Source organism: Aquarana catesbeiana, linkage group LG09, assembly GCF_042186555.1.
Source record: "Aquarana catesbeiana isolate 2022-GZ linkage group LG09, ASM4218655v1, whole genome shotgun sequence".
In the NCBI taxonomy this organism is placed as follows: domain Eukaryota; kingdom Metazoa; phylum Chordata; class Amphibia; order Anura; family Ranidae; genus Aquarana; species Aquarana catesbeiana.
This window is the reverse complement of record NC_133332.1, coordinates 320,422,511-320,444,979: the sequence shown is the minus strand read 5'-3', so window position 1 is coordinate 320,444,979 and position 22,469 is coordinate 320,422,511. Positions and strand designations below refer to the sequence as shown.

Below are 22,469 nucleotides of genomic sequence, written 5' to 3'. Positions count from 1 at the left end.
TGGCCAATAAACCTTTTTAGCTCTATTACTTCAAATAGTGACACCTTCTCCGAAATCAAGAAGAGTGACGGCAGAGTGATCCATGAAGAGTCCGACCCTTCTGTACACCGAACTCCATTCAGATATCAAAAACACATTAATACATCTCATTAATACCACATTAAATGTAAACAGTGTAAGTACCTGACACCTTGATGGGGAACTATTCCTCCCACTGACACCAATGATGGGGAACTATTCCTCCCACTGACACCAATGATGGGGCACTATTCCTCCCACTGATTCCGATGATGGGACACTATTCCTTCCACTGATACCAATGATGGGACACTATTCCTCCCACTGACACCAATGATGGGACACTATTCCTCCCACTGACACCAATGATGGGACACTATTCCTCCCACTGATACCAATGATGGGGCACTATTCCTCCCACTGATACCAATGATGGGGAACTATTCCTCCCACTGACACCAATGATGGGACACTATTCCTCCCACTGACACCTCGATGGGGAACTATTCCTCCCACTGACACCAATGATGGGACACTATTCCTCCCACTGACACCTCGATGGGGAACTATTCCTCCCACTGACACCAATGATGGGACACTATTCCTCCCACTGACACCAATGATGGGGCACTATTCCTCCCACTGACACCAATGATGGGGCACTATTCCTCCCACTGATACCAATGATGGGGCACTATTCCTCCCACTGATACCAATGATGGGGAACTATTCCTCCCACTGACACCAATGATGGGGCACTATTCCTCCCACTGACACCAATGATGGGACACTATTCCTCCCACTGACACCTCGATGGGGAACTATTCCTCCCACTGACACCAATGATGGGGCACTATTCCTCCCACTGACACCAATGATGGGGCACTATTCCTCCCACTGATACCAATGATGGGGCACTATTCCTCCCACTGACACCAATGATGGGCCACTACTCCTCCCATTGACACCAATGACGGGGTACTATTCCTCCCACTGACACCAATGATGGGGCACTATTCCTCCCACTGACACCAATGATGGGGCACTATTCCTCCCACTGATACCAATGATGGGGCACTATTCCTCCCACTGACACCAATGATGGGCCACTATTCCTCCCATTGACACCAATGATGGGGCACTATTCCTCCCATTGACACCAATGATGGGGCACTATTCCTCCCACTGACACCAATGATGGGGCACTATTCCTCCCACTGACACCAATGATAGGGCACTATTCCTCCCACTGATACCAATGATGGGGCACTATTCCTCCCATTGACACCAATGATGGGGCACTATTCCTCCCATTGACACCAATGATGGGGCACTATTCCTCCCATTGACACCAATGATGGGGCACTATTCCTCCCACTAAAACATTGATGGGGCACTATTATTTCTCACTGACACCAATGATGGGGCACTATTCCTCCCATTGACACCAATGATAGGGCACTATTCCTCCCACTGACACCAATGATGGGGCGCTATTCCTCCCATTGACACCAATGATGGGGCACTATTCCTCCGGCTGACACCAATGATGGGGCACTATTCCTCCGGCTGACACCAATGATCGGGCACTATTCCTCCAACTGACACCAATGATGGGACACTATTCCTCCGACTGACACCAATGATGGGGCACTATTCCTCCAACTGACACCAATGATGGGGCACTATTCCTCCCACTGATACCAATGATTGGGGCACTATTCCTTCCACTGATACCAATGATGGGGCACTATTCCTCTCACTGATACCAATGATGGGGCACTATTCCTCCCACTGATACCAATGATGGGGCACTATTCCTCTCACTGATACCAATGATGGGGCACTATTCCTCCCACTGATACCAATGATGGGACACTATTCCTCCCACTGACACCAATGATGGGCCACTATTCCTCTCACTGATACCAATGATGGGGCACTATTCCTCTCACTGATACCAATGATGGGGCACTATTCCTCCAACTGACACCAATGATGGGGCACTATTCTTCCCACTGATACCAATGATGGGGCACTATTCCTCCACCCAGTGCAGTTCTGTCTGGGAGGAATAATGCCCCATTGTTGGTGTATGTAGGAAGAGTAGTGCCCGAATGGCCTTATAAGGGCTGCATCTGGCCCTCAGCCACAGTTTGGGGACCTCTGGTCAATTTTTCCCTTGTCATAGTTGCCCAAATCCTTACACTTGTCCATTGTTTCTGCTTTCAACACAGCAACTTCGGGGACAACATGTTCACTCGCTGCCAAATATTTCCCGCCCACTTTCAGATGCCACAGTAATCAGATAATCAATGTTTTTTCACTTTACCTGTCAGCGGTCAGAAGGTAATGGCTGATCGGTGTGTAGACGGGTATATAGGGGAACAGAGGTTCTCATTGGACAGTCATGGACACATGCTCGTGTTGTTGAATGTGATGTGGTTATTTGTTTATGTAGGTTACCCAGAAGTGAGGCTCGCGAAATGTTGAAAAGTTTGACCACAGAAGAACTGATCTCATCACTTCTGCTAACAAACAGGACAGAGAAACCACCCGAAGTCCCTGACCCAACGACATCTCCGCTAACCATCAGCCTACGTTCTGCTGACCTCACTTACACAATTAGGACTTAGACGTGCTTGGACCCCATTCAGCTTACTTTACACAAATTCTCTCTCTGATAACCAGGCAGAAGAATGGAGGACAAAGCCTTTATGTCCCTCCTTCATTCTCCACAGTCCTCACACAATGAAAGGGTATCCGTTAAGTCAGGAACAAGGGACATTCCAGGGACTATTTTATGAGGACTAAAGTCCGGGCTACAGATTTCCGGCCCGTCACCACGGAAATATTAACAGCCGAGTGAGAAAAGCAATGGACAAAGAAGAGGAAAAGATTCCGAAATGTCTCAGAGAGTGCTGGAGGGACTGAAGGGGACCAAGAACTAAGGATTTGGTCAAGTACAGAGGTCTCCAAACCTTCTAAAGCAAGGGCCAGCTTTATTGTCCTTCAGACTATAGGAGGGCCGGATTATGGCCATTGGGAGAAACAAATGCCTGGAGCTTGGTGGTCAGAGAAAGTAAAAACAAATGACATAGTGCCTGTGGTCAATAGGTGGAGGAGGACACAGTGAGGCTGAGATGAGCATTGTGTTATCTGGAAATGCAATCCAAATTGCAGAAGATGATCCGGCATGCACCAGGACGGATCGGCTGCAGTTTGGCATCTTCCTCCTGGGCACTGGATGACCTCCTCCTGGCACTAGATGTTAGTGCGCAGGGGTTGGTGTAGGTGGGGGGGAAGGGTTACAGCTCTGTTTATTGAGGGGGGGCTGAGGGAATTTCTTTAGAAGGTGAACATGTTCCTCAAAAGTCACCAAAAACCATCTTCATTTCGTCTTCACAACTGTCCAATGCATTTAGCCGACATGAAGAAATCTTCAGATGATCGCTGAAGTGATGGGAAAATGAAAGCTCAATTCTTCTCGAATTTTATAATGTGGCTGAAATTGGGCAAGAGAAAATTTAGGAATGTCTTGTATGTGGGAAGTATGTGGGCTAAATTAGCCCAATTCACCGAAATTCTCGGCTGTAGGAAGGCTTGTGATAATCAGGTGCGGGTGGTCTTGTTTTGGGTAAAATGCACTCACTAATATAGAAGAGGCATGGGAACATTACACCAAACCATCATCAACAACACATAAGAAACTATATGATTAGAGGAGGGGGTCTAGGGTGCAGCTAAAGGAGGTGCAGAGGGTGCAGATGTTTCCTGGTCCAAGGGGGTCCGAAGGCTCAAGTATAAGTATTAGCCCTCCTTGTATACCAGTGGTGGGTGTGGACAGCTATCCCCCAATTGTGCATAGGGTTTCAATACGGAAGGGCTTCCATCATACTTGATTTGATTATAGCTGTATTAGTGCAATTAGTATTAGTATTACGTTTGCTCTTCTGCATTAGTTACACTAATACGGAAGTGCAAACCTCAAAGCAAGTAGTGCCTGCTGTGCTGTCTCTTTAGGTAACACCTAGTGCTCTGGGGGGCCCTTTGACATATATCGAGTGTTTATTTGTTAACGCAAAAAACTGTATACCTATACTGTATAATATTTTTTTTTTTTTAAAAAGATGAAAAAACACCCCGGCAATGGCTGCATGGAATTTTTCAAGGTGGGCATCCTGAAGGTGGTCTTGGACTTGATGGACTCGATGTCTTTTTTCGACCTCACCTACTATGAAAGGGACACCAGTGGTCCACGTCTTTGTAATATGCACTGAAACAGCCACTTGTAGTCTCCATTAGGAGCCGTGTGACAGGGGGGACAACCCTGAATTGGGAGACGGGGACAGAGTGTTGTCACCCTACAGCAGGAAGTGCCTGAACAAGGACAATCGGGGCAGGACCGGCAGGGATTATTTTAACCCGATTGGGTATAATGAATTAGAAGTATAATGAATCATCACATTCTTCTTGTGTGTGGACTTGTGGGACTATTAACGTAAAAAGACACGACGAAAAAGTAGACGGTGACCCGGGATGATGCCTGAACCAAGATGGCGAGAGAGGCCGATGAAGGCATTGTCATGGGGGGTCCTGTGATCTCTGTGAGGGGTAATACATACCTGGAAGGGTCACACTGATTCCTCGCTCAGAATGCCGCACTTACCATAAAAAATATGACAGGTCCACTTTAATATTCACCACATGTGTGCAAAAACAACATTTATACTATAGGAAATGTATTGCTTCCATACACCAAAAATAAAAAGATAAAAAAAAAATATATTTATTGTTAAACACTTTGTGGTGACGGCTTATACAAAGAACAGGGAATGTCTGCCACTTGGCAGTCATTGGGGCAGATATGAGCCACTGATGAAGCCACGTCGCTTGTCACGGGTCGTGGTGTGTGCCCTGCCATGGCAATCTCATACACAAAATATATATAAGAATATGGTGGCAATGGTGCTGCCAAAGGTTTGTGTATTTGATATACAGTGCCTTGCAAAAGTATTCACCCCCCTTGGAATTTTTTTTCGTGCTTTGTTGCCTCACAGCCTGGAATTAACATGGATTGTTCGAGGATTTGCATCATTTCATTTACAGAACACGCCCACAACTTTGAAGATTTTTTTTTTTTTTTTTATTGTGAAGCAAACAACAAATAGGACAAAATAACAGAAAAAGTCAATGTGCATAACTATTCACCCCCCTAAAGTCAATGCTTTGTAGAGCCACCTATCACAGCTCCGAGTCTCTTTGGATAAGTCTCTATGACTTGCCACATCTTACCACTGGGATTTTTGCCCATTCCTCCTTGCAAAAACTGCTCCAGCTCCTTCAAGTTGGATGGTTTGAGCTTGTGAACAGCAATCTTTAAGTCTGACCACAGATTTTCTATTGGATTGAGGTCTGGGCTTTGACTAGGCCATTCCAACACATTTCCATGTTTCCCCTTAAACCACTCAAGTGTTGCTTTAGCAGTGTGTTTGGGGTCATTGTCCTGCTGGAAGGTGAACCTCCGTCCTAGCCTCAAATCACACACAGAATGCTACAGGTTTTGCTCAAGAATATCCCTGTATTTAGCACCATCCATCTTTCCCTCAACCCTGACCAGTTTCCCAGTCCCGACTGCTGAAAAACATCCCCGCAGCATGCACCATGTTTCACAGTGGGGATGGTGTTCTTTGGGTGATGAGATGTGGTGGGTTTGCACCAGACATAGCGATTTCTTTGATGGCCAAAAAGTTAAATTTTAGCCTCATCAGACCAGAGCACCTTCCTCCATACATTTTGGGAGTCTCCCACATGCCTTTTCCCAAACTCAGAACATGCCATTTTGTTTTTTGGTGAAAGTAATGTCTTTCTTCTGGCCACTCTGCCATAAAGCCCAACTCTATGGAGCGTACAGCTTATTGTCATCCTATGTACAGATACTCCAGTCTCTGCTGTGGAACTCTGCAGCTCCTCCGGGGTTACCTTAGGTCTCTGTGCTGCCTCTCTGATTAACCACTTCAGTACCGGGCCATAGTCAAATGACGTCCGCAGATGGGTTCTCCCATCCTGGGCGGGCGTCATATGACGTCCTCGGCTTCTCGCCGCTCCTGTGGGCCTCCCCGGGGGCCCGCAGCGTGGCATTCGTATATCATATTAGGATATTATTACCATCAGCACGGGACACCCTTTCTTTTTTTAATCTCATACACAAGTCTTACATTCCCTCAGGAGTCTCTGTGGGATGTTTGTGCTTCCTCTGAGCTATATACACTATATGACCAACAGTCTGTGGACACCAGACCCACATGAGTCCATCGCCATAAATATTGGGTCCCCCCCCCTTCCCCCATGGCCATTCATATAGGAGTTTCTCCCCCTTTGTGGCAATAACATCCTCCATAAGGCTTTCCACAAGATTTTGGAGGGTGTCTGAGGGAATTTGTACCCATTTGTGAGGTCAGGTAGTGATGTTGCATGAGAAGACCTGGCTCACCATCAGCGTTCCAATTCATCCCAAGGGTGTTCAGTAGGGATGATGTCAGGGCTCTGTGCAGGACACTGGAGTTCTTCCACACTAAACTGGTCACACCGTGTCTTTATGGAGTTTCCTCACATCTCCCCATGGCCATTAATATGGAGTTGCCCCCTTAATGACTTCCTCCACTCTTCTTTGTGGCAATAACATGCTCCATAAATCTTTCTACAAGATTTTGGAGGGTGTCTGTGGAAATTTGTGCGCATTTGTGAGGTCAGGTACTCATGATGGGTGAGAAGACCTGGCTCACCATCAGCATTCCAATTCATCCCAAAGATGTTCAGTAGAATTGAGGTCAGGGCTCTGTGCAGGACACTTGAGTTCCTCTCCACTCTTCTGGAAAGGCATCCCACAAGATTTTGGAGGGTGTCTGTGGGAATCTGTGCCCGTTCAGCCAAAAGAGCATTTGTAAAGTCAATTACTAATTTTGGATGAGAAGACCTGGCTCACAACCTAATTCATCCCAAAGGTGCTCAGTAGTGTTAAGGTCAGGGCTGTATGCAGGACACTTGAGTTCCTCCTTGACCTCAAACCTACTGAACACCTTTGGGATGAGAAGACCTTATCCAAAAGGTGTCATGTAGGGTTAAGGGCAAGTACTGTTGTTGGATGAGAAGACCAAAGGTACCAAAGGTCTTCTAAATGTAGGGTTGAAGTCAGAGCTCTATGCTGGACCTTTGAGTGTCTCCATGACCTTAAACCTACTGAACACCTTCAGGATGAGAAGACCTCATCTCAGAGGTATTCTCTAGGGTTAAGCACAGGTTCTGATGTTGGCTTAGAAAACCTTATACCAAAGGTCTTCCAAAAGTAGGGTTGAGGTCAGGGCTCTCTGCTGGGCACTCAAGTTCCTCCGTGACCTCAAATCTACTGAACGCCTTTGAGATGAGAAGACCTCATACCAAAGGTTTGTAGTAGGGTTAAGGGCAGGTACTGATGTTGGATGAGAAGACCTTATACTAAAGGTCTTCTAAAAGTAGGGTGGAGGTCAGGGCTCTGGGCAGGACACTGGAGTTCCTCCACACCAAACTGGTCAAACCATGTCTTTATGGAGCAAGCATAGTACACAGGGGGACAGTCGTGCTGGAACAGAAAAGGGTCTTCACCAAACTGTTACCACTAGGTTGGAAAAGCACAATTGTCTACATTGTCTTTGTATGATGTAGTATTAACAGTACCCTTCACTGGTGACACCTAAGCTGCATCATTTGGAGGTAGTCCATAAACTATTTGTATACTGTTTTGGACAATGAGTGGTCTGGTAAGCTTCTATTTAGATGCTTGGGAGGAAAAGCAGCTCATTCCCCATGGAATTGTTTTCCCGATTGTACATGCTCTGTCCTCCTTGACTTGCTGTGTCTAGAAGATTCCAGGATGAGGTCCGCTCTCCTTCACACAAGCTACTTTTGAAGGTTTCAATTTGAGGTCCCCTCATTTTCCTTAAACTCCAGTACCTTCTCTTCTCTCCATTTGCATTGTTTCTTTTTCTGTCTGACACATTGTCACTTTGTGATCTCAGCATTTTTTTAACAGCATCATTACACGCTATCACAATTTTTCCCTCTACAACCTTTCCCTCATCTTTCCTAGGCTCTCCTCTGTTGTCTCCTGCTACACCCACCCCAATGTTTCCATTTGCTTCCATGTTTTTTCCTGAGTTTCTCCATTTCACTTTAATTTTTGCATTCTCTCCCACACCTTCTGTGGACGTTTGCTCGTGGTTCCTATTGTTAGTGCCCATCTCTACTTCTATTTCATCTGGATGGTTGGTACCTTGATTATTACTCAGGAGGTTTCCTAAGCTCCCAATGTTTTCCATGCCTTGGTCGGTGATCACGGCCAGGCTGTCCCTTTTGTTGGTTGTGGGCAAGTGATGAGTAACAGGTAGATGTCTCCTACACGCATTTGAGATATTTTTCACGGCACTGACCAGTCTCTTCTGGTAATTTTCACTGGCCAAGAAGTATAAAACAGGGTCAAAGCAGCTGTTTGCGCTCGCCAATGGGCGTGTTATCTTGTAGCTCAGGTTTACAACATTCAGCAGCTCACAGTTTGCATCTAAGAGTCGGGCGTAATAGTAGATTGTGCGCGTAATGTGGAAGGGCAAAAAGCAAATGATGAACACAGTGAGGACTATGATGATGGTCTTAATGGATTTTCTCTTGTAGGCAGGTAGAGTTTGGCGGATTCCGTTGTCCATTGGCTTCATCAGCTCCCTAGCCATGAGCCCGTAACAACCGGCAATCACAAGGCACGGTAGGCCAAACAAGAGAATCATGATGACCGTGCTGTACTCAACATACTCTTCAAAGTCTCCAGGGATTGTGGTGTCATGACATATCGTATCGTTGCCTTTGGGGCTAACCGTAACAAAAATCATATAGGGGATCAGGCAGATGCTGACCGAAATCCATACACCCACACAGAACATATGAGCGTACCTCGAGTTCATTCTGTGCAGGGAATAGAGGGGATGGCAAACTCCTATATACCTGTGTATGCTAATGCAGGTGAGGAACAGGATGCTGCAGTAGAGGTTGGTGTAGAACAGGAAGCGCATAGTCTTGCACAAAGCTTCTCCGAATGGCCAGTTGTTCTGATCGGCGTAATAGTAAACCAGGGTGGGCAGTGACAGCAGGTACAACGTGTCCGATAAGGCGAGGTTAAACATATAGACCGTAGTGGAGCTCCAGGGTCGCATCTTGGCAATGAAAATCCACATGGCCGTCAGGTTTAGTGGCAGCCCCACAATGAAGACCGTGCTGTAGGACACCGGCAGCAAAAAGTACTTGAATTCCTCTTTGAAGACGCAAACATTGTTGGCCTGATCGGTCCCATTCTGAAATGAGGGGTGCGGGAGTGAGGGGGTGCTATAGGAATCCATTATTATGTCAAGCACATCTGTGAACTATTCTTTCTTGATGAATGTGGACACATATGAAGTCTATAAAGGAGATAAAAAACATAATTAACAAGAGTATATGTGTACTGAGAATGTGTACAGTACTTTCATACTATAATGAAAAATGCTGTATTAAAGCATATCTAAAACTAAAACCAACATATTGCAGCTCATTAGTCCTTAGATGTGGTGGCTGCATTAGTCTTCTTTTATTTCTGTCTTTTTTTCACATAGTGATCCTGCCAGTAACTTCCTGTCCTTCTCTTGTGCTTACTGTCCTTCCCTTGTGCTTCCTGTTTATCCCTTGTGCTTCTTGTCCTTCCCTTGCACTTGGTGTACTTCCCTTGTGCTTTCTGACCTTCCCCTGTGCTTCCTGTTCTTCCCTTGTGCTTCCTGGCCTTCCCTTGCACTTGGTGTGCTTCCCTTGTGCTTCCTGTCCTTCCCTTGTGCTTCCTGACTTTCCCTTGTGCTTCATGTTCTTCCCTTGTGCTTATTGTACTTCTCTTGTGCTTCCTGTTCTTCCCTTGTGCTTATTGTACTTCCTTTGTGCTTATTGTACTTCCCTTGTGCTTCCTGTTCTTCCCTTGTGCTTTCTGACCTTCCCTTGTGCTTCCTGTCCTTCCCTTGTGCTTCCTGTTCTTCCCTTGTGCTTTCTGACCTTCCCTTGTGCTTCCTGTCCTTCCCTTGTGCTTCCTGCCCTTCCCTTGTGCTTCCTGTCCTTCCCTTGTGCTTCCTGACCTTCCCTTGCACTTCCTGTCCTTCCCTTGTACTCCCTGTCCTTCCCTTGTACTTGGTGTACTTCCCTTGTGCTTCCTGTCCTTCCCTTGTGCTTATTGTACTTCCTTTGTGCTTCCTGTTCTCTCTTTGTGCTTATTGTACTTTCCTTGTGCTTCCTGTCCTTCCCTTGTACTTCCTGTTTCTCCCTTGTGGTTCCTGTCCTTCCCTGGTGCTTATTGTACTTCTCTTGTGCTTTCTGTTCTTCCCTTGTGCTTATTGTACATCCTTTGTGCTTATTGTACTTCCCTTGTGCTTCCTGTTCTTCCCTTGTGCTTTCTGACCCTCCCTTGTGCTTCCTGTCCTTCCCTTGTGCTTCCTGTTCTTCCCTTGTGCTTCCTGACCTTCCCTTGTGCTTCCTGTCCTTCCCTTGTGTTCCCTGTCCTTCCCTTGTACTTGGTGTACTTCCCTTGTTCTTCCTGTCCTTCCCTTGTGCTTATTGTACTTCCTTTGTGCTTCCTGTTCTCTCTTTGTGCTTATTGTACTTTCCTTGTGCTTTCTGTCCTTCCCTTGTACTTCCTGTTTCTCCCTTGTGGTTCCTGTCCTTCCCTTGTGCTTATTGTACTTCTCTTGTGCTTCCTGTTCTTCCCTTGTGCTTATTGTACTTCCTTTGTGCTTATTGTACTTCCCTTGTGCTTCCTGTCCTTCCCTTGTGCTTCCTGTTCTTTCTTTGTGCTTATTGTACTTCCCTTGTACTTCCTGTTTTTCCCTTGTGGTTCCTGTCCTTCCCTTGTGCTTATTGTACTTCCCTTGTGCTTCCTGTTCTTCCCTTGTGCTTATTGTACTTCCCTTGTGCTTCTGGTACCTTCCTTTTGCTTATTGTACTTCCCTTGTGCTTCCTGTTCTTTCCTTGTGCTTATTGTATTGCCCTTGTGCTTCCTGTTTTTCCCTTATGCTTATTTTACTCCCCTTGTGCTTCCTGTACCTCCCTTGTGCTTCCTGTTCTTCCCTTGTGCTTATTTTACTCCCCTTGTGCTTCCTGTACCTCCCGTGTGCTTCCTGTTCTTTCCTTATGCTTCCTTACCTCCCTTGTGCTTCCTGACCTTCCCTTGTGCTCCCTGTACCTCCCTTGTGCTTCCTATTCTTCCCTTGTGCTTCCTGTTCTTCCCTTGTGCTTCCTGTTCTTCCCTTTTGCTTCCTGTACCTCCCTTGTGCTTAGTGTACTTAATACTGCGGATTCATATTTTGTGTTTACTTTTATAGCTCTGTCTTGTACTTTGTCATTTTTTTTTAAGGTGGCTGTTCACGTTTTGAATAAACTGCAGTTAAAGCCCAACTTGGGCCCCCAGCCTGTGATTGGACAGTAAAGGCGCAATAACTCACTGATCAGATCATCACTCTGCTCTCTTCTCCTGTCAGCATGTTCCTAGTCAGCACATTTGCATACAGCACACCTGATTGGCCCACAACCCAGATAGCAAGGATTACTTGCCAGAAATTTGTGGCAGCGTTGAATTGTAAGTCTGTTAACTTCGTGCTCGCTTTCACTGGCACACCTTGCAGAGCACTTGAAGCACAAGTTCTAGGTGACACTTTAACAATTTGTAGCAAATTAGCGAGAGCAAAGTTGCAGGTGGTGAGTCTACAGCAAGAGCTCTGCGAGTCTACAGCATGAAAAATTCAGTCACAGTGCCCCCTGTGGTGGGATGACTATTGCAAAAAATAACCGAACCGGATCTTGCAGCAGACTTGCAGAATGTTTGCAAAGAAAGTTGATCTGGAGTCATGCAAAGCGGATTTGCTGCAATTGGGCAACAGACCTGTGAAGTCTGGCAAGTCTATCCATAGCTTAGCAAGTCATTTTATAACATTGCAGCTCACTTTCTCCCTATCTGGGAAGTAGTGCCCCCTTCTTCCAGCCACCTTCACTCATTTACAGGAGCTGCCTTTAAGAACAGATTGATTCGTTTTCAAATTACTTTAATTTATTGATTTAATTCCTCATACAGTGAGGGGTAAAAAAGGATTTGACCCCCCCCTGTTCGCCCACTGACAAAGAAACGATCGGTCTATAATTTTAATGGTCGGTTTATTATAACAGTGAGAGAATAACAACAAAAATATCCAGAAAAACGCATTTCAAAAAAGTTATAAATTGATTTGCATTTTAATGAGTGAAATTAAGTATTTGATCCCCGATCAATCAGCAAGATTTCTGGCTCCCAGGTGTCTTCTATACAGGTAACAAGCTGAGATTAGGAGCACTCTCTTAAAGGGAGCGCTCCTAATCTCAGCTTGTTACCAGGATAAAAGACACCTGTCCACAGAATCAATCAGATTGCAATCTCTCCACCATGGCCAAGACCAAAGAGCTGTCCAAGGATGTCGGGGAGAAGATTGTAGACCTGCACAAGGCTGGAATGGGCTACAAGACCATCGCCAAGCAGCTTGGTGAGAGGGTGACAACAGTTGGTGCGATTATTCACAAATGGAGGAAACACAAAATAACGATCGATCTCCCTCGCTCTGGGGCTCCGTACAAGATCTCACCTCGTGGAGATTCAATGATCAAGAGAACGGTGAGGAATCATCTCAGAACTACACGGGAGAATCTTGTCAATGATCTCAGCTGGGACCATAGTCACCAAGAAAACAATTGGTAACACACTACACCGTGAAGGACTGAAATCCTGCAGCCCCCGCAAGGTCCTCCTGCTCAGGAAATCACATGTACAGGTCCGTCTGAAGATTACTAATGAACATCGAATGATTCAGAGGAGAACTGGGGGAAAGTGTTGTGGTCAGAAGAGACCAAAATCAAGATCTTTGGCATCAACTCAACTCGCCGTGTTTGGAGGAGGAATGCTGCCTATGAACCCAAGAACACCATCCCCCACCATCATACATGGAGGTCCTATGACCCCAAGAACACCATTCCCCACCGTCATACATGGAGGTCCTATGACCCCAAGAACACCATTCCCCACCGTCATACATGGAGGACTTATGACCCCAAGAACACCATTCCCCACCGTCATACATGGAGGTCCTATGACCCCAAGAACACCATCCCCCACCGTCATACATGGAGGTCCTATGACCCCAAGAACACCATTCCCCACCGTCATACATGGAGGACTTATGACCCCAAGAACACCATTCCCCACCGTCATACATGGAGGTCCTATGACCCCAAGAACACTATTCCCCACCGTCATACATGGAGGTGGAAACATTATGCTTTGAGGGTGTTTTTCTGCTAAGGGGACAGGACAACTTCACAGCGTCAAAGGGATGATGGATGGGGCCATGGACCATCAAATCTTGGGAGAGAACCTCCTTCCCTCAGCCAAGGGCATTGGAAATGGGTCATGGATGGGTCTTCCAGCATGACAATGACCCAAAACACATGGCCAAGGCAACAAAGGAGTGGCTCAAGAAGAAGTACATTAAGATCCTGGAGTGGCCTAGCCAGTCTCCAGACCTCCATCCCATAGAAAATATGTGGAGGGAGCTGAAGGTTCGAGTTACCAAACGTCAGCCTGGAAACCTTAATGACTTGGAGAGGATCTGCAAAGAGGACAGAATCCCTCCTGAGATGTGAGCGAACCTGGAGGCCAACTCCAAGAAACGTCTGACCTCTGTGATCACCAACAAGGGTTTCTCCACCAACTACTAAGTCATGTTTTGTGAAGGGATCAAATACTTATTTCACTCATTAAAATGCAAATCAATTTATAACTTTTTTGAAATGTGTTTTTTTGGGATATTTTTGTTGTTATTCTGCCTCTCACTGTTATAATAAACCGACAAATAAAATTATAGACTGATCGTTTCTTTGTCAGCAGGGCGAACGTACAAAATCAGCAGCCGATCAAATACTTTTTTTCCCCCTCACTGTATCTAGCGGGAGTTTAGGTTTATCGGGTGCCATGAAGACAGCACAGGCCCCATGCTCAGTATCGGTGTCGCTCGGTGCGCTGTCTCCCTATTGGACATTTGCAGGGTGGGCACAGCTGTTACTCGGAATCCTGGGCCGTCGGTCACACAGAAGCCGGCTGGAGACATCTGGAGTCTCTTCCCATTCCTGGTGACTGTTTGTTTAATAATGTTTATAATCCTCATCTCGGAAAAATGTATGGAATATTTATGAGATCTGCGTATATCGCCGGGTCAGTGAGATCGTATACCGTGTCACATTCGGGTCCGGGGACCACAGAATGAGAGGCAGCTGGTGAGACAAAACCACTACGACCAATCGGTCCCATCATATAGAGCACAACTATATACACTCACCGGACACTTTATTAGGTACACCTATTGCTCGGTAACGCAAGCTCCTAATCAGCCAATCACATGGCAGCAACTTGATGCATTCAGGCATCTAGACGTGGTGAAGACAACTAGCTGAAGATCAAACCGAGCATCAGAATGTGGAAGAAAGGGGCCCTTGCTTTGTGCACTGGTCCAAATCATTTGGTGGAGGGGGGATTATGGTGTGTGGGGGGGGGATTATGGTGTGGGGGGAGGGGGGATTATGGCGTCGGGGGGGGGGTTATGCTGTGGGGGGAGGGGGGATTATGGCTTCGGGGGGGGTGCAGGGGGGATTATGGTGGGGGGGGTGTTTTTCAGGGGTTGGTCTTGGCCCCTTAGTTCCAGTGAAGGGACCTCTTACCAAGACATTTTGGACAATTTCATGCTCCCAACTCTGTGGGAACAGTTTGGGGACGGACCCTTCCTGTTCCAACATGACTGCCCACCAGTGCACAAAGCAAGGTCCATAAAGACATGGATGAGCGAGTTTGGGGTGGAGGAACTGGACTGGCCTGCACAGAGTCCTGACCTCAACCCCATAGAGCACCTTTGGGATGAATTAGAGCGGAGACTGTGAGCCAGGCCTTCTCATCCAACATCAGTGCCTGACCTCACAAGTGCGCTTCTGGAAGAATGATCAAACATTCCCATAGATACACTCCTAAACCTTGTGGACGGCATTCCCAGAAGTGGTGAAGCTGTTATAGCTGCAAAGGCCAGAGCCAACCCAATATTGAACCCTACGGACTAAGACGAGGATAGATAAAATGATACAGCCTAACAGTTTAGAGTGATTATTTTCCACCAGGATTCCTCCAGAGGTCTAGGGGTTCCTCCAGAGGTCAGGGGTTCCTCCAGAGGTTCTTGGGGTTTCTTCAGAGGCTTCTGATCTTCCTCCAAAAGTTCTAGGGCTTCCTTCAGAGGTTCTAGTGTTCCTCCAGAGGTTCTAGGGGTTCCTTCAGAGGTTTCTGGGCTTCCTCCAGAAGTTCTAGGGGTTCCTTTAGAAGTTCCAGGGCTTCCTCCAGAGTTTTCTGGGCTTCCTCAGGAGGGTCCAGAGGTTCCTCCAAAGGTTCTAGGGGGTTCCTCCAGAGGTTTTAGCGGGTTCCTCCAGAGGTTCTAGTGGTTCCTCCAGAGTTTCTAGGGGTTTCTCTGGAGGTTCTAAGGGTTCCATAGGCTGTGACTAGTTAACCCCAGGTTTGATGATGCCCGCACAGTTCCTGGGCAATCTCCATTTGGCAGAGCCAGTGGCATGACATCGATGATCTTTTTAGCTGTAAAGCCCTGGTGCCCAAGGGCCATATGTGACCCTTTGGTGTACGATGTGTGGCCTTCAGACCTCAGCAGTCTATAGTGGGGACATTGATTAGGGGAATAGCATTGATCTCTACGAGTCTCATGTAACATCTTCCCAGTTTCATATTGTCTTCTGCAGTACATCCCCATCCACCAATGTATTGTGTCCTCACTCTCTGATCCTCATTTCCTTTATTAGCTCTGCACTCTCTGACACTCCTCTCAAGCATTATATACTGAACAGTGGCTAAGTGGTTAGCACTTCCGCCTAGCAGCACTGTGGTCATTGGTTTAAATTCCAACCACAACACTACCTGCATGGAGTTTGCATGTTCTCCCTGTTGGTTTCCTCTCACGCTCTAAAGACATGCTGGGAGGTCATTGGCTCCTGTCTACATTGACCCTAGTATGTATGAATGTGAGTTAGGGGCCCTTAGATTGTAAGATCCTTGAGAACAGGGACTGATGTACAATATACACTCACCAGACACTTTATTAGGTCCCCCTTGCTAGTACCGGGTTGGACCCCCTTTATTAGGTCCCCCTTGCTAGCACTGGGTTGGACCCCCTTTATTAGGTCCCCCTTGCTAGTAGCGGGTTGGACTCCCTTTATTAGGTCCACCTTGCTAGTAGTGGGTTGGACCCCCTTTATTAGGTCCCCCTTGCTAGTAGCAGGTTGGACCCCCTTTGGCCTTCATTCTTGGTGGCATAGATACAACAAGGTGTTGGGAACGTTCCTCAGAGATTTTCCTCCATAGTGACATGATAACATCACACAGTTGCTGCAGATTTGTCGGCTGCACATCCATGATGCCAATCTCCTGTTCCACCACATCCCAAAGGTGCTCTATTGGATGAGATGTGGTGAGTGTGGAGACCATTGGAGTACAGGGACCTCATTGTCCAGTGGTGAGATGATTGGAGCTTTGTGACATGGTGCATTATCCTGCTGGAAGGAGCCATCAGAAGATGGGGACACTGTAGTCATAAAGGGATGGACATGGTCAGCAACAATACTCAGACCGGCCCGTCTGCCACCAACAACCATGCCACGTTCAAAGTTACCGAGATCTCCTTTCTTCCTCATTCTGATGCTTGGTTTGAACTTCAGCAAGTCGTCTTCACCACTAGATGCCTAAATGCATTAAGTTGCTGCCATGTGATTGGCTGATTAGCAATTTGTGTTACCAAGCAATGAAACAAGTGTACCTAATAAAGTGTCTCTCTATGGGCTATCTATGGTCTTTGTATGGTCTATCTATGGGCTATCTATGGGCTATCTACGGGCTATCTAAGGTCTATCTATGGGCTATCTATGGTCTATCTACGGTCTATCTACGGTCTATCTATGGGCTATCTATGGTCTATCTACGGTCTATCTATGGGCTATCTATGGGCTATCTATGGTCTATCTATGGTCTATCTATGGGCTATCTATGGTCTATCTATGGTCTATCTATGGTCTATCTATGGGCTATCTATGGTCTATCTATGGTCTATCTATGGGCTATCTATGGTCTATCTATGGTCTATCTATGGTCTATCTATGGGCTATCTATGGTCTATCTATGGTCTATCTATGGGCTATCTATGGTCTATCTATGGTTTATCTATGGGCTATCTATGGGCTATCTATGGTCTATCTATGGTCTATCTATGGGCTATCTATGGTCTATCTATGGTCTATCTATGGGCTATCTATGGTCTATCTATGGTCTATCTATGGTCTATCTATGGGCTATCTACGGTCTATCTACGGTCTATCTACGGGCTATCCAAGGTCTATCTACGGGCTATCTAAGGTCTATCTATGGGCTATCTATGGGCTATCTATGGGCTATCTATGGTCTATCTGTGGTCTATCTATGGTCTATGTATGGTCTATCTACGGTCTATCTACGGGCTATCTAAGGTCTATCTACGGGCTATCTAAGGTCTATCTATGGGCTATCTATGGGCTATCTATGGGCTATCTAAGGTCTATCTATGGGCTATCTAAGGTCTATCTATGGGCTATCTATGGGTTATCTATGGTGTATCTATGGTCTATCTATGGGCTATCTATGGTCTATCTATGGGCTATCTATGGTCTATCTATGGGCTATCTATGGTCTATCTATGGTCTATCTATGAACTATCTATGGTCTATCTATGGGCTATCTATGGTCTATCTATGGTCTATCTATGGTCTATCTAAGGTCTATCTATGGTCTATCTAAGGTCTATCTAAGGTCTATCTATGTTCTATCTATGGGCTATCTATGGTCTATCTAAGGTCTATCTATGGTCTATCTATGGTCTATCTATGGTCTATCTATTGGCTATCTATGGTCTATCTATGGTCTATCTATGGGCTATCTACGGTCTATCTATGGGCTATCTATAGTGTATCTAAGGTCTATCTATGGGCTATCTATGGGCTATCTATGGGCTATCTATTGGCTATCTATGGGCTATCTATTGTCTAACTATGGGCTATTTGTGGTCTATCTATGGGCTATCTATAGGCTATCTATGGGCTATCTATGGTCTATGTATGGTCTATCTATGGGCCATCTATGGGCCATCTATGAGCTCTCTATGGTCTATCTATGGGCTATCTATGGTCTATCTAGGGTCTATCTATGGGCTCTCTATGGTCTATCTATGGGCTATCTATGGTCTATCTAGGGTCTATCTATGGGCTCTCTATGGTCTATCTATGGTCTATCTATGGTCTATCTATAGTCTATTTATGGTCTATCTATGGGCTATCTATGATCTAGTCTATCTAGTCTATCTATGAGCTATCTATGGTCTATCAATGGGCTATCTATGAGCTATCTGTTGTCTATCCATGGGCTATCCATGGGCTATCTATGGGCTATCTAGGGTCTATCTATGGGCTCTCTATGGTCTATCTATGGTCTATCTATGGTCTATCTATGGGCTATCTATGGGCTATTTGTGGTCTAGTCTATCGATGGTCTGTCTATGGACTATCTATGGTCTAGTCCATCTATGGGTTATCTATGGTCTAGTCTATATATGGTCTATCTAAAGATGAAAAAAAAAAATAAAATTTCCGGCTCATTCCTATGGGTGGTAGTAAAAGGAAGTGGTTGAGCCACAATTTTACTGCCCCCCGATGGCCCACCTAAACAAAGCATTGCAGCTGCCTAGGGCTGTACTCATGTGGCAGCCACAATGCTTTGCTTGGAGTCTGCAGCAAAAGTTAAATGTCGCATTTGGCACCAAACATGATGCATTCGAGCGAACAGAGCCATGCCGCTACCGCCCTATGCTGCAGCACTGCGCCATTTTGAGGTTTAAAGTAGGTGCTGAGGAGGCGACATATCACCACCTGCCAAACACCCTCTGAAAAGCAATCTACCATGGATCGCTCTTCGGAGGCTGGCAGTATAGTTGCACATGTGAAAGTGACACTAAACTTTAAAAACATATATTGTATTCCAGAATGTGTTCAGTAAAGTCCCTTCTATTCCTCTCAGCCTCCTCCACATCTACACTGCTGTGATGTGACTTCCTGCTAGAGGGGGGAGCTGCCTTCCTTCTCCACCGGTCCCCTGTATGTAGCCACCCTCTCCTAATCACTATGGACTAGAAACTATGTACTACGGACTATGGGACTAGGGTCTATGGACTATGGGACTATGCTCTATGAATTATGGATGAGGGACTATGGACTAGAAACTATGGGCTATGGGACTATGGACTAAGAACTATGGACTATGGACTAGAAAATATGGACTATGGGACTATGAGACTATGGGACTATGGACTAGAAACTATGGGCTATGGGACTATGGACTAGAAATTATGTACTATGAGACTATGGCACTAGGGACTAGAAACTATGGCACTATGGTCTATGAATTATGGACTAGGGACGAGGGACAACACAGTCCTTTTTTTTTTCCTTTTTTACTGCTGTAATGTGACTTCCTGCTAGAGGGGGGAGCTGCCGTCCTTCTCCACCAGTCCCCGGTATGTAACCACCCTCTCCTAATCACTATGCCCTAGAAACTATGTACTACAAACTATGGAACTATGGGGCTATGGACTAGGGACTATGTACTATGGACTTAGGGACTAGGGAATATGTAGTATGGTACTGTGAATTAGAAACTATGGACTATGGTCTATGGACGAGGGACTATGGACTAGAAACTATGTACTATGGGACTAGGGGCTATGGAATATGGGACTAGGGGCTATGGAATATGGGACTAGGGGCTATGGAATATGGGACTAGGGGCTATGGACTAGGGGCTATGAATTATGGACTAGGAGAGTACGGACTAGAAATTATGGGCTATGGTCTATGGGACTATGAACTAGGGACGAAGGACTATGGACTATGGGACAATGGACTAAGAAATATGGGTGAGAGACTATGGACTAGGGACTTTGGAACTATGTACTATAGACTATAGAACTATGGACTAGGCTCTATGGACTATGGGACTATGGACTAGGAACTTTAAAACTATGGATGAGTGACTATGGACTATAGAACTAGGAACTATGGGACTATAGGACTATGGACTAGAAACTATGTACTATAGGACTATGGTACTATGGACTAGGGACTATGGGAGTATGGACCAGAAACTATGTACTATGGGACTATGGACTAGGGAGTATGAACTAGAAACTATGGGCTATGGGACTATGAGCTATGGCTATGGGACCATGGACTAGAAACTATGTACTATGGATTAAGGACTATAGACTAGGGACTATGGACTAGAAACTATGTACTATGGATTAAGGACTATGGACTAGGGACTATGGACTAGAAACTATGTACTATGGGACTATAGACTAGAAACTATGGGCTGTGGGACTATGGACTAGAAACTATGTACTATGGTACTATGGACTAGAAACTATGGACTAGGGACTATGGACTAGAAACTATGGGACTATGGTCTATGAATTATGGACTAGGGTGTATGAACTAGGGATGAGGGACAATGGACAGAGAACTATGGATGGGAAACTATGGACTATAGAACTAGGGACTATGAACTATGGACTGTGGGATGTGTAGTGCGCATAGAGTAGGGTACATGACTGCAACCAACATGCACTACTCATTCCAAACAAATGAAAGTGAGATGAAAAAGGAGAGGTTTAGGAGCTCACAGAGCCCCCCCATCCCCCATCCCCCCTCCCCCGCTCCCCTTTATGTGCTCAGATGTGCCACCGAGGCTTCAGGTACCAAGCAAGTCCTTCTGCACATCTGCGCATAGTGGGGGGGGTTTCACATATGCGGGAAATCACCGATGTGTGCGCCGCTACACTGATGGGCTCTGCCGGGGAGCAGCGACGGCATCTGTGAACGCGCTACAATGGCAGTGCTGGCGGGAGTAGTAGGGGTGGAGCCAGTATAGAGGGGGCGGAGCCAATACAGAGCAGTGCTGGAGGTCTGCTTTAAGTAGAGGATATGTACAGTTTATTTGGAGTCACTATACAAATCATAATTAAAAAATGAAAAAAAAACTACAAGTATATTTTAAGAAAAAAATAAACTTTTCTAAAAAAAAACACAAAAAAAAAAATACAAATATAAACTAAGAAAAAAAATAAAACATTTTCTAAAAAACACAAAAGAAAAGGTAAAAAAATACAAATATAAACTCAAAAAATATAAACTCAAAAAATAAATAAACACGCAAAAAAGGAAGACAAATATAAACTAAGAAAATAAACAAAACTTTTCTAAACAACACAAAATAAAAGGAAAAAAAATACAAATATAAACACAAATATAAACACAAGAAAACAAAATACAAATATAAGAAAAAACACAAAAGAAAAGGTAAAAAAAATACAAATATGAACTCAAAAAATAAATAAACTTCTCTAAAAAAAAACACACAAAAAAGGAAAACAAATACAAATATAAACCAAGAAAATAAACAAACCTTTTCTAAAAAACGCAAAATAAAAGGAAAAAAAATACAAATATAAACACACAAAAAAAAAAAAAACACAAAATAAAAGCAAAAAATTTACAAATATAAACTAAAAAAATAACTTTTCTAAAAAAACACAAAAAAAAAAGAAAAAAAATACAAATATAAACTAAGAAAATATATAAAACTTTTCTGAAAAACACAAAAGAAAAGGAAAAAAATACAAATATAAACTAAAAAATAAATAAATAAACTTTTTTGAAAAAAAAAAAAAAACAACAAAAAAAGGAAAAAAAATATAAATATAAACTAAAAAAATAAATAAACTTTTCTAAAATACACAAAATACAGGAAAAAACGTTTTTGCACCAAATTTCACCCCAGTCAGCTCAATGAGGGAAATGGAGATTTCCCGGAATATCTGGCGATGGCGAAATCTGCAGTTTTGTAGCGAAATCGATTTTTTTTTACCAATCAATCCGCTCCCCCCCCTCCCCAATTCTAGTGAGAACCTTCCCGGAGCTCTCTGATTGGCTCACCTCTGTTATGATCCTTTATTCTCGGAGTCGTCGTGTATGGACCTCTTCGAGGAGAACTCCCCCCTCCGCGCTCTGATTTTCGGGCTCCTTTTAGTTTTTATTTTGCAACATTTGAAATAATTGATTGTTGTTGAGTTCTTCATGGGTTGTAGATCAGAGAAGTCCCCGCTGAGTCCTCTGTAGATTCTTCTGTCCTCTGTCCCGGGACGTTCTTCTGAGTCTTTCAATGT

The 22,469-nt window shown here is 45.0% G+C and overlaps 1 protein-coding gene across 1 annotated transcript; it reads right to left on the bottom strand.

Annotated features, from left to right (window-relative positions):
- Positions 1-5,026: 5,026 nt before the first annotated feature.
- P2RY4 (pyrimidinergic receptor P2Y4) lies at positions 5,027-22,469 on the bottom strand. Its single transcript, XM_073600782.1, has 2 exons — positions 22,240-22,469; positions 5,027-9,497 (listed from the first exon to the last, which is right to left on the bottom strand). The coding sequence occupies exon 2, from the start codon at positions 9,435-9,437 to the stop codon at positions 7,827-7,829; it is 1,611 nt and encodes a 536-aa protein (XP_073456883.1). The 5' UTR covers positions 9,438-9,497; positions 22,240-22,469; the 3' UTR covers positions 5,027-7,826.